A 13,612-nucleotide genomic window follows, 5' to 3' on the forward strand; every position below is an offset into this window, starting at 1 on the left:
TTTGCCCCAGTAAACCTCTAATTACTGCTTATTAATAGTTAGTAAGGTAGTTGTTATGTTTAGATATTGGGTAGGATTAAGGGATGTAGAATTAATATGTGCTTTATAAGTATTAATAAACGGACAATATAATAGTAATATGCATGTAGTAATAGTGAGAATTGGAACCTAAAGTTGTTACCCTTTTGTGACATTATAAATGTCTTTACTGTCACTTTTGATCAATATAATGTCTCCTTGCTCAATAAAAGTACTAATTCCTTTAGACTTGGGCTAGCAACTACCCAGAACATCCTATCAACCCACAAAACTATTGCAATATCATTGTGTGAAGACTTTTGCATGTCGTTAGCCTCATAGCATAATTGCCGAAGTCATTTTTTGGCCAAATTGTGATATCTGCCTTTGAAATATGATCTGGGCAATTATGTTATGAGGCTAACGATGTGTAAACATCATTCTCATTGTTTTCAAAAAATATAAACATATTTGCAATTCAGTTTGACATTATCAGTGACACAAAAAATGACACACTTCACCTTTAAATATCAGATTTTAAGAGTTTCCACTGCAGCCATTTGGGGCCAAACATCTTTCTTGCATGCATCTTGCAGAAAGCAACGGTAAAGCCAATCACCTTGCTTCTTATTTGCAGTGTAGGCATGCATTCAGAGAAGCTCTCGAGCCAGACAGATTGAGGGTGTTGTGAGGGGCTGTTATGTGATCACATAAAGTGTAAAATAAATAAATAAATAAATAAATAAATAAAATAAAATTCAATTTGCCAACCACCTGTTTACATTTGAGAAAGAAAATTTCAAGATGCTCTCTGCATCACAGTGGCAAATAAGTCTCTGTATCCGACGGGTATCAGTCACATTTGTGCCCAAACCGGGTGTCCTCACCTGACTCCCGCGTACGACCCTTCACGGTCTCACTCCAGGGTCCGGGGCCTATGGAATTAAAGGCCTGGATCTGCAGCTGGTACTCGGTCCACTCCTCCAGGCCCTCCAGGGTGATCTCCCTCTCCAGCCTGTCGTTCACCAATCGTATGCTGGCCTCACCCCGCAGGTCTGCTCGCAACACTCTGACCCTGTAGCCCACGCTCTCCGGGTTTCCGTTGTACTCGTTCTCTGGCAGTGGCTGCCGGGGAAACATCAGACTATCAGAATAAGTCAACAGGATTACTCACGGAGATGTTCCTTGACAAAGGGTGTTTTGATTTCATGATCACTAATGAAGATGAGAAAAAAAAACAAGCATCATGATTTTAATGAATACATACAGTGGACTATTAAAGACAAGAAAAATCTAGCACTGTAAGATATTAATAATGAACTAACAATGTCTTGCAGAAGAAAAATCTAGAAAGAATTTATTTAAATAATTCAATCTAAGTACTGAACTGCTGTATTTAAGATTAATCAACTATAATGATACAACATTTGGCACTTACTGAAGTGAATGCACAGTGACATAGTTTGGTTATAGCAACAAATCTTTTATATATTCATAAATATTTAAATGAATAATTGTTTATGTTGTTATGTTAATGTTATTTTACACTACCATTCAAAGGTTTGGGGTCAAATTAATATATTTATTTAGCAAGGATGTATAAAACATGACATTTAAAATGTTAAAAAAAGATTTTTAATTTAAATAAATCCTGGTCTATTCATCAAATAATCCTAAGAACAAAACAGTGTAACTGAAGGCTCATGTGACACCAAAGTAGGCATGTGACGGTATCAAATTTTCATGTTGCGATTAATTGATGGAGCTTTTATCACAGTATACGGTATTATCACGATATTAAAATAAGTTGCAAAACCATTGTTTGTCATAGTTTAACAGGTTTAAGAACTCTTTTTGTAATAAAACAAAAACAACTCTGACTGAAATTTTCAAACCGATTAAAATGCAAAAGAAATAGGCTATAAAGAACAACAGATAACACTTTATTTAATGCATTAACTAAGATAGAACAATAGCTACATTTGTTACAGAACGTATTATTTTTTGTTAATGTTAGTTTAGAAACACAACTGATAATTGTTAGATTTATCTCAGGTCCATTAAATAAGTTATTTTGATTTTAGTAATGTTATTAAATAGTAACTAAGAAATTAACATTAATTAATAATAATTAATACTTTAAAAGCATTTTTATTGTCAGTTTAGTGATAATGAATTAACATGTTAACTAATGAAGCTGTATGTTTTCAAAGTTTTACTGAACAATAACAAATAATCAGAACATTTCTAATCATTAGGGAATGTTGTAGTACAGATTAAAATATAAAAATGTTTAGGTTTGAAAATAAATATCCTTTTAAGTCTTTTTTAAGTATTCAGTATTTGGTGCTGTGATGAACAACACTGAGATTACAAAAAAATGAATAGCTGTTTGAAGCATTTTAAAAACTTCACTAGAGCAGTTACTTTGTTTGCATGGTTTCCGTGGTAACCGCTGCACGCTGCTGTCAGAGAGTGAACACGCACTTTCATTCAGCTCGTCTCCTTCACTGGTTCAGCCATGTGCTTCTCGTGCACGTTGGGATTGTTTACATCTGAGCGCGTGTCTTTTTGACGCAGAATACAGCGGTGTTGTGCATTTTATACGATTGATGGGTAAAGTATTCTTAATTGCCTTATAAAAAATTAATAATTGATAATAAATTATTATTTACGGTATTCTGAAGTGCCGACGATTACAATATCGTGCATATTCATTATCGCGATTTATCGCATTACCGAATATCGGCACAAGTCTACACCGAAGACAATTAAAATATAATTTTCCTTGACTAAAATTATATACCTTTTCCATCAGGGTGAAATGGACTACATATAAAGAATATGATAAAATATAGAACTTTTTCATTAGACAAAAACGATGAAAAAAGCTGTGTAAAAATAAACAGTGTGGCCTCTATAACACGCAGTCTCAGCAGAGTCCTGAACATTGCTAATGCAAGCACACTGAGCTCAGCCTAACCCAATTTAATATACATGCTCCTATAAATCTCATATTTATATTTAATATGCATATTTAAAATTGCTTCATCATTTACGTGCCTAAAAAAAAAAAAAAAAAAAAATCAACTGAACGATTTTGAGTGGGTGCCAAAAGGTAAGTGGATGTCACAAACTGGCAAAACATCAGCTCTCATGTGCTTTTAATTTGACAGGTAAAGAGCTTCAATTTGAAAAACTCAATTTAGGAACTAGCTCTCATATGTCAGCAGTCTTTATATCAGGTGAAAATCGATAGATGTCTAAAAACACCCTGCTTTCAACAACCTAGCCTGAATTCATGTGTGATACAAGATAATGACAGCCTGTCAGAACACCAGGAGTGAAAGTTACAATGTAATAGCTTCCTTGACCCTGTTTTTGCCATTCTAACCTCTGCAAAAGAAAAAAATGAATCAAGGCACTAAATTATTGAATCAAGTCAACTGAATATAATGTACTTGGCTTACTTTATATACTGCTCAAAAAAATTAAAGGAACTCTTTGAAAACACATCAGATCTCAATGGGGAAAAATATCATGCTAGATATCTATACTGATATGGACAGGGTATTGTGTTAGGAACGAAAGGATGACACATTGTTTGATGGAAATAAAAATTATCAACCTACAGAGGACTGAATTCAATGACACCTCGAAAATCAAAGTGAAAAAAATTATGCAGCAGTCTAGTCCATTTTGCTGAAATTTCATTGCAGCAATTCAAAATGGTACTAGGTTTGTATGGCCCCCACGTGCTTGTATGCATGCCTGACAACGTCTGGGCATGCTCCTAATGAGACGGTGGATGGTGTCCCGGGGTATTTCTCCTCAGATCTGGACCAGGGCATCACTGAGCTCCTGGAGAGTCTGAGGTGCAACCTGGTGGCGTCGGATGGACCGAAACATAATGTCCCAGAGGTGTTCTATTGGATTTAGGTCAGGCGAGTGTGGGGGTCATTCAATGGTATCAATTCCTTCATCCTCCAGGAACTGCCTGCATACTCTCGACACATGAGACCAGGCATTGTTGTGCACCAGGAGGAACCCAAGACCCACTGCACCAGCGTAGGGTCTGACAATGGGTCCAAGGATTTCATCCCGATACCTAATAGCCGTCAGGGTGCCATTGTCTAGCCTGTAAAGGTCTGTGCGTCCCTCCATGGATATGCCTCCCAAGACCATCACTGACCCACCACCAAACCGGTCATGCTGAACGACGTTACAGGCAGCATAACATTCTCCACGGCTTCTCCAGACCCTTTCACGTTTGTCACATGTGCTCAGGGTGAACCTGCTCTCATCTGTGAAAAGCACAGGGCACTAGTGGCGGACCTGCCAATTCTGGTGTTCAATGGTAAATGCCAATCGAGCTCCGCTGTGCCGGGCAGTGAGCACAGGGCCCACTAGAGAACGCCGGGCCCTCAGGCCACCCTCATGAAGTCTGTTTCTGATTGTTTGGTCAGAGACATTCACACCAGTGGTCTGCTGGAGGTCATTTTTTAGGGCTCTGGCAGTGCTCATCCTTTTCCTCCTTGCACAAAGGAGCAGATACCAGTACTGCTGATGGATTAAGGACCTTCTACGGCCCTGTCCAGCTCTCCTAGAGTAACTGCCTGTCTCCTGGAATCTTCTACATGCTCTTGAGACTGTGCTGGGAGACAGAGCAAACCTTCTGGCAATGGCACATATTGATGTGCCATCCTGGAGGAGTTGCACTACCTGTGCATCATCTGTAGGGTCCAGTTATCGCCTCATGCTACCAGTAGTGACACTGACCCTAGCCAAATGCAAAACTAGTGAAAAACAGTCCAAAAAGATGAGTAGGGAAAAAAATGTCAGTGGCCTCCACCTGCAAAACCATTCCTGTTTTGGGGGTCACCTAATTGTTGCCCATCTAGAGCACCTGTTGTTAATTTCATTAACACCAAAGCAGCTGAAACTGATTAACAAATGCCTCTGCTACTTAACTGACCAGATCAATATACAAGAAGTTTAACTGACTTGATGCTATTCTCTGATTAAAAAAGTGTTAATTTTTTAGGAGTGTATTTCTCAGTGCAGATATGAAACTGCTGAATTATACACATTAGGGTACGATTACACGACAGTAATATACTAAAAATAAGAACGTTTTTCCTTTGCATTTTTCACATACAGATGGCAACTTTGTTAAAACGATTCCTGTTCACATGGATCCGCAAAAACGACTAAATACACTGTGACGCTACCGCTTTTACAAATTTGTGTTTCTGTAGTTTACACAGAGATGATAACAGTATCGTTTTCAAAAACTTTCAGAAGTGTGCATTTTCAGGCCCACAAAACGGCGTAGTCATGTACAGTTGCAATCAAAATTATTCAATCCCCTTAATCTGCAAAACATTTTGGTGCTGAGAACAAAATTTTATGAAAACAATTAATCAAAGGCATCAATAAACTATTATACAAAGTTTATTAATACACATTTGAGTGATTCAGAGAATGGAAAGTTGATGAAAAATGAAAAAAAAAAAAAAAAAAAAAATCTAACTGGCTCTAAACATACGTGTCAAAAGTCACATTTTGTGCAGAATCTTTTTTTCTTTATAACCTCCAATAAACGCTGCCTGTAAGTGCTTAGAAGCTTCTGTCACCTCTCTACTGCAATTTTGGCCCATTCCTCACTTGAAAAAGCTTCCAGATCACTGATAGTCTTTGGTTTCCATGTTACCACTGCTTTCTACAAATTCCACCAAATATTTTCAGTCTCTGCACTGAAGGCATCACCATCTTTGCCAAAATGGTTTGATACTTTAAAGAATTCATGATGTCCTTCATACAGTCAAGATTTCTACTTCTTGCAACAGAAAAGAACAAGACGGGACCACCTCCATGTTTGACTCAAAAAAAAAATTTGCACCAGAAGTCGTGCTGATCCATGGGTCCAAAAAGCTCCGGTTTGGTCAAATCCCTCCATAAAACATTCTTCCACAGGTATATCCAAATCAATTTAAGCGTATTAAAGTCAGCCTTTCATGTTCTTCTTGGTCAAGAGTGACAATCGGCAAAGCTGCAAATCTTATGAGCAGAAGAACACCATCTCCATGGGGGTTCTTTGCTGTTGCAGGAAGTAGAAATCTTGACTGTATGAAGGACATCATGAATTCTTTGAAGTATCAAGCCATTTTAGCAAAGATGGTGTTGCATTCGGTCTAACTGAAAATTTTACATCTTACAATTCTGAGAAAAAGTCATAATTGTGAGTTATAAACTTGGAATTGCAAGAAATAAAGTCAGAATTGTGAGACAAAAAGTCGCAATTACCTTTTTATTTTTTATTCCGTGGTAGAAACAAGCTTCCATAGTATCATCATTGTTTGTTTCCATATGATACTGTATCTTATCAAATCGTGATAAATTCTCTCTTGCGGAGTCTAAACCTACAACCTTTCATTTACAAGCCCAGATTTTTAACCACAATGCTACTTACCACCCAGCGTAGCCACAAGCTGGTCTCACTGGCCGTGCGTACAGTCACGCTGCTGGGAGCCATGTCCGGAGGAGCCTGCAGGGTTTGAATTACACGGGATGGCATGCTCACTGGACTCGGGCCCACGATATTCACCTGCCGCATTCGGAACCTGCAACCAATAAGTTAATCAATCACATTGTTAAAACTTAACTCGACACTGGCAACACTTCCCAGTGGGAAAATAGATGGCTGTAGAGTTTGTAAAGAGACCTGTGTGGGCCTGTGTCTGCAATTCACTTTATAATTGCACCAATTACCATGAAATCAAAGTTTATCAGCGGGCAGAACAAATGGAGAGGCTGCAGCAACATCCATAAGATGTGACATAAATTGCGGGGTAGAGAAAAACACAGAGGCAAACAGTTCATCATGAAGCTCAGAAATGATTCAAGCTGTCTGAAACAAACGGATGAAGTCAGACATTAAACCTGTATAGATAACAGCAGCAGCTTTACATTATTGGAATGACAATCTGATTACACATAAAAGACTGAATAGCTCTTTTTTAAATAGTTGGTCTATGTAAGCGTCCCAAATAATAGAGGCTTTAATGCTCTCACAACATAAGTGCTGTGATTTTTTAAAATATTTCTTTAAAGTCCGCGTGAACCGGAAGTTGCAAACGACTTTTCTCCAGTGAAAAAGAATATTGAACAGAGGGCAGAGATTTTACTTTAGCGCTCCTCCTCTCCATCTCTCGCGCTCCTCCTCTCCATATCTCCCTCATAGCAGACTAACGGTTGCAGAGGAGTGGTTTAAGCGATTTCAACCCAAGCCGTCAAACTGACGTTATCAGAGAAGGGGCACTGTTGCAGAGGGGAGGAGCATTTTCAGATTTTAATTAAATATTATGAAGCCAAACAATTTTTGTGTGTGGATTGACTTGCACGGATGAATTGTTCACCACAAAACTAGTAATTTGAGCTAACAAAATAAATAAGGTCAATTTTGATTTCATGTGTACTTAAGAATTAATTATTATTTATTTGTTAAGTTAACAGGCCTTATACAAGGATATTTTTACACTATTATGACTGGCCTGGTTGAAAACTCGCAAGAGAATGTCCGTTCTCAAGATTGGCCCACACAAATCCATAACGATTCTCCCACACATGACTATTTGCAAACACAGATCAATTTGTACATGTAGAAACATACCTGTATATTTAAGAATTGTGCTTTTCATTTGTGAATCTTATTTTACGAGTATTTGCAAATCATATTTTGTTAATGTGAATTAGGATAATGTGAAATGCTGTTTGCAAATAGATAAACTGTTTTGTGAATGTGAACAGGCTTATGCTTGCCAATCATATTTTGTAAATACATTAGTTTTGAGACTATTTTAGCTCCACAGTTTACTAAGAATAAATTGATAAATATTAAATCATTGGCTATTATTACTTCTTTCAGCAACAACAACACAAACCAGGTTAAACAGTTGGCTTGCATGTTTGTTATTTACATCCACAAGATGCCAAATGCTATATTGTAGCTCTAGTTATCACTATATTGACCACTGCAAGTTTTGGGGTGATTTTTCACTGTGTTTCATACACACACATAATGATCATTCAAATGCGACTGTCGCTCGCAGAACTTGCAGTGTGGGGTGAATTCTGAAGTCCATGCATAAAATAAGTGTTTTCTGTGTGTAAATAGATTTCATGTACATACTATGTCTCAGCAGTTCTGTAGCAAATCTCAGTTCAATTGTCTTTTTTCAGCATAAGACAAATATTACAAAGATGTCAAGATCAGAAAGAACAAGAAAGAAGAAAGGAATGAATTAAAGGCATCCTCAGGGAAAGAAGCAGAAAATAACAAGATCACAGGCATAAATACAGAACGGAAAACATTGCCATAGTGTTCTGACTTGAACTGTGAACCGTTCGATTTGTTTATGCAGGCACAGAATCATAATGTGATTAGGGTGTATACTTGTCTTCGTTAATGCAACTGTAATTGGAGTAATCTACATGTCTTAATTTGATTAGGTTCACTTAAAATGTGTATTTATTCAGGTTAAAGCAAATGAAAATGCTGTTAATATAGCAATTGCTGTCATAATGCAGCTAATGTTTGTTTGTTCAGAAACAACACTGACCTGTAGTGTGTGAACGGTGTGAGATTGGGCACCTCCAGCAACTGAGCTTCAGGGTCGTTCTCTTTCTCGTACAACACCTTCCACTCTTCCTCATCTCCGATACTGCCCACCTGAAGACAGAGAGCCCTGCTGTTATAGTCTGTGGCAACAATACCAACAAACAACCCCTAAAAATGATGATCCCTCTGTGAGGGATATATTAAAATGGGGATCTAATGCTATTTCATGCATTCTGACTTATTTACACTGTTAAAGAGTTGGATTCTCTTGCTAAACATGGCCAAAGTTTCAAAAAACGAGTTGGACGTATAACAGAGTATAGAGTGCCTCAGGGATGACGCATTTTTGTAAGCAAAACCCGGAAGCAAGTGTGCATTTTTGGACTTCCGGTTCCAACGGCGTCAAGTCTATGGGTTTTTTGAATGTGTTTTTGCTAAATCGCCTGAAATAAGGTCTGTGGTTAACAAAGCCTCTAAATACTTTCACGTTTTGATCTATGACACAAGACACACCAGTTATAACCCACTTGTGATATTTTAAACTTTTACTGTGTCTTCAAATCGGCGGTTGCTAACAAATTGCTAAAAGGGACTACTTCCTTTGACGGGGACTTTAGACGTCATCATTAAAAACAGGACATTTCTCATGAAAAAGTGGATAAGTATTCATACACAGCGCAGATCATAATCAGCGAGCATGTTTTTAAATAGAGTTGTTTTCTAAATAAAGTTTGAGGACGCTTGGTGGTGACCATGTTGATCCGCGACCATGGTGTGATGTAGTCCATTTATAGCCTACTGTTAGCCTTTTATATCTGACGACTTTATTTAGGCTTCAAAATCTATAAATGTTGTGTTAACTTGTAAAGATTATCTTGATAGACAAAACGTGTAAGTGTCATAACCCTTTGTTGAACACAGAGCTTATTTTCTGCGATTTTCCAAAAGTCTATGGGAAAAATGCATAGGCTTTCAACCGAGGGAACCCGTGCGCTGCTAACTTCTGGGTTGGCCTACAAAAATGCGTCATCCCTGGGGTACTCTATTTCTGTGCCAAAAATAATCTTCAGATTTCTCACAGACTTGGGACATTTTTTTTTCCGAGTATGGCCCTGTATTGCGTAATAAAGGGCAGAATTCCTTGTATCGGCAGTTCTCCCAGAAGAGCGTGCGCACACATTAACCAAAGAGAGAGAGCAAGTGCACGCCCATCAACGTGTTTAGTTTGGGTTACGGAAGTTTTCGGCAACCCTGCACAGGACTTGCTCGAGAAAGGTTTGTCACTTTGTTTTTAGACCACGAAATCAACAATGTCACCGAAGAAGTGTGTTTTAGGTTGTGAAGGAAAGATAACCTTGCTTCCCAAAGAACCAGCGTTAAGTGGAGCTGAGAGATTTGTGCTCACGCATTACATTGATGCACTCTCGACATTTGTCATTAAAATAAAATAATAAGGATAAAGTCGTGTCTGAAAGTTGCATTTTTCACTTTTTTATTGGTTAAAATGAACAGAGAATATCTTGTGTTTTCCGTAGCTTCTCAAGCTCTCAGGATCAGCGCTTATGGTTTCATAAACAAGACCCAGTTCGACGCTGGATTTACAGATCGTTTGAAACTGAAAGCGATAAAAGATTCCAAGTCATGAGTCCGAATGGCAGGGGTTGAGTAAAACAGCTTCAAATGTCTGTTTTGTTGGCAATAAGTGCATATAATGTAAACAACATGAACGTAGTGAATTCATAAATTCATTATTCATCATTCACTATACATTATATTCATTATAGTGATTCAAAAGCTATCCAGGGATAATGCGAGGGTGTATTGTGTGTGTTTAAATTAGTGGTGGGCTGTTATCGGCGTTAACGTGCTGCGTTAACGTGAGACTCTTATCGGGCGATAAAAAAAAAATATCGCCGTTAATCAATTCTCAAAGTTGGGTTGGGAGCTGGGTCTATTCTACGCAAGCTATGATGACTTTCACCTTGATATTTTAGCACGGATGTATGACAGACGAGTAATAATCTGAAGATTAAGATTATTCGAAATAAGTGTTTAAAAACTTACTGCATTAAACATATTTAATAAATATAGTAGATTAACTTTGAAAGCTCTATAAATAGTTTTTTTTTTTTTTTTTTTCAGAAAATCCTATGGGCCATCTGGTGAATTTTGCAAGAGTTTTCTCAAAACTAAAAGCTAGGTACAGGTTTCATCATCCACTCATTTATCACCTGGACAAAAGTCATGTTTACAATTTCTAGGGCTGCTACAAAAAGCACTACAAAATCTATGATTTCCATCCTAAAAAAAAGCAGTTAGCAATTTTATGTATCAGTCATGTGGGTGGTTCTTGTCCAGAATAAAAAGTGGACCAACCTTTATGGCAATAGTCTGGCTACATGAGACTACCTAGACATTAATCTGCCATGACATTTCCAAACATCCGAAAAGAGCCATTTTACAGACCCTTTTGCGAAAGGTATCTTTCAGCATTTGTCAAATGCAGAGTCCAAGTAGTGAAGTTAATGAAAGGAGGAGAAAAATCCACACACTGCACTTCATTATACCCGGCACATCACAGGCCAAAGGCTCTTAGAGTGTTTTGTAGTGAACGTACCTTCAGCAGGAAGGCAGAGCGGAGCAGGTTAAAGCTTTTTCAATTGAGTCCAGGACAGTGCCAGCCACTGCCCCATTTCAAACACATTGTGCGAGCCAAGTCTAAACCAATCAAAGCTCATAGCACTCAGGAAGATTTACTATGACCAGTGGAGTGTACTGTATGCGGTAAGCATTTATGCCAACGTGATAGATGTTAGACGCGTGGCACCTTATGCTGGAGACCGCTGTTGTATTTCATAGCTGGTGTGTATGCAGGGCCTCTCTCTCGCTCTGTGACAGATTTCTGCAGCGGCAGATAGCCCGGCCTCAATCAACTCTGGAATTCAAGTACCACCACATGAAAAGCCAAGGCTTCTTTTTGCAAGCTCTGGGCCGGCGCCGTCAAGTTCAGAGAGTTGACGTCGATTACAAATTAGGAGTCAGTCATGTGATTCAATCTGTCATCACTTTTGCTAAAGTCGCAGGCAATGTGGAAAGGGCGAGGATGCACTCTCAATACATCTCTGAGCCGTGGAGGGCAATCAAAACTGGAACTTGCTGTTATTCAGGTTGAAATGGAAGTGCTGAGTAGAAATTAATTGAGTATGTGTGATAAGTCTGCATGCTGGCTGTTTTTAAAACCCTGCGATGACAGCTGGATGCAGGTTTGAACCCTTAAACACTACTGAATGTGCACGGCGTAACCTTATGCATAATAAATAATGAGCTAATTATCAAATCGTTTGAATCAAAGTGAGATTTTAATGTGATCTTTTTACATTTTTCAATATCTTATTTTTCATTTTCAATTTTTAATTTTAAATGTTTAATTTAATTTTATTTTATTTTTTGAGAGACAAGATACACTGCCCGGCCAAAAAAAAGTCACTGTTTGGATTTTAATAGGCAAATACTTAAGAATCTATGAATGGATCATTATTGCAGTGATTATTATGTTTCTAGCATGTTATATGTTTGGTAACGGTTCTTTTAACCCTTAAAGATGGAGTGTGTAGTTTTTCATTTCTTAAACAGCCATTTGGAAGACACATCATGGCCATATTCCAGGATGACAATGTCAAGATTCAACAGGCTTAAAATTGTGAAATAATGGTTCAGAGAGCATGAAGAATCATTTTCACACATGAATTGGCACCTCTGAGTCCAGACCTTAATTTCACTGAAAGACTTTGGGATGTGCTGGAGGAGACTTTACATAGTGCTCATCTCAAGATCTTGACCAAAAATTGATGCACCTCTTGGAAATAACATCACAACATTTACTTCCATCGAGAACTGCATCATTTTTTGGTCAAGATCTTGTATTGACAATGCAAGAGGTGAGCACTCTGTAAAGCATGCAACGTCAACTGGCGGCCCGTGGGCCAAATCCGGCCCGCCAGATATTTCCATCCAGCCCCCAGAATAATATTGAATTCAGGAATAGCCTTGTAAGAGGAAAAAGTTTAGAGCTGGTCCGAATACTATTTTTTGAGCTTGAAGCTTCGGTAGTAATGAACATCGACTATTCAAAGCTTCGGAGAGAGGGGCTGAACATATTTTTCTCTCTAATAAAAGGCAGGAATCTGTCTGTATGCCTGCTTGCATTTTTATTATTTCGAGAACCGTTCATCCAATCGACTTCACAAGGGAGTGCAGTGTCGCATTTGGTGCAATATAGATGGACACGCGAGACGCGACACATTCAAAATTAATAAACTTTTAGTAAACTACAGTCAGAGCAGCGCGAGCGGGAAGCGGCGCACCTCACGCGGGCATAGCTTATGCTCCGAGAACGGACACTGCACTAGTGATATAAAACACACACACACAGGTCTGTTAAATTAAGCAATACTTTTAAGGTAGTCTAATATTTTTCTGACTAACAAATTGGCACAGTAAGGGTAGATTTAAATAAAGAAAAACGAAATTTAAATAAAGAAAAAAAGAAATTTAAATAAAGAAAAACGAAATTTAAATAAAGAAAAAAATAAATTTAAATAATTTTAAACTGTGTCTCAGTGCGCAAACTCCAACCTGTTAAATATGGGAGCCAAAATAAAAACGGACACGCCACGTAGCTGAGACGCTCACGCAGCCAGTGTGTCGCCGGCCTTATTCAAGGGGGAATGATACCCCCTTTCCACCAGCACAAACCAGGTGCTAGTTCAGAGCTAGTGCTAGTGCCAGTTCGGAGTTGGTTCAACTGACGAGCCTTCTAAAGGTGCGTTCACACCAGACGTGAATGAAGCGGTAAGCGCGAGGGATTTACATGTTAAGTCAATGCAAAGATGCGAATTGACATCCTGCGTCACGTTTGACGCGGTGCGAATTGAGCGATTCAAATTGCGCAAGTTGAAAAATCTGAACGTTAAC

General features: G+C 38.3%; 1 protein-coding gene across 5 annotated transcripts in view; it reads right to left on the minus strand.

Moving 5' to 3' along the window:
• Positions 1-13,612, minus strand: part of sdk1a (sidekick cell adhesion molecule 1a) — a 349,997-nt gene that overhangs the window by 52,881 nt on the left and 283,504 nt on the right. For 4 of the 5 annotated variants that reach the window (XM_067382425.1, XM_067382423.1, XM_067382422.1 and 1 more), the window contains 3 exons: positions 8,640-8,749; positions 6,491-6,641; positions 906-1,143 (listed from right to left, as the gene is read on the minus strand). In XM_067382425.1, the coding sequence (XP_067238526.1) occupies positions 906-1,143; positions 6,491-6,641; positions 8,640-8,749 (499 nt within the window). Of the gene's footprint in view, positions 1-539; positions 649-905; positions 1,144-6,490; positions 6,642-8,639; positions 8,750-13,612 lie in introns of those variants that run through there. The other variant, XM_067382427.1, reaches the window with a different exon arrangement.

The sequence above is a fragment of the Chanodichthys erythropterus genome, chromosome 3, assembly GCF_024489055.1.
Source record: "Chanodichthys erythropterus isolate Z2021 chromosome 3, ASM2448905v1, whole genome shotgun sequence".
NCBI classification, from domain to species: domain Eukaryota; kingdom Metazoa; phylum Chordata; class Actinopteri; order Cypriniformes; family Xenocyprididae; genus Chanodichthys; species Chanodichthys erythropterus.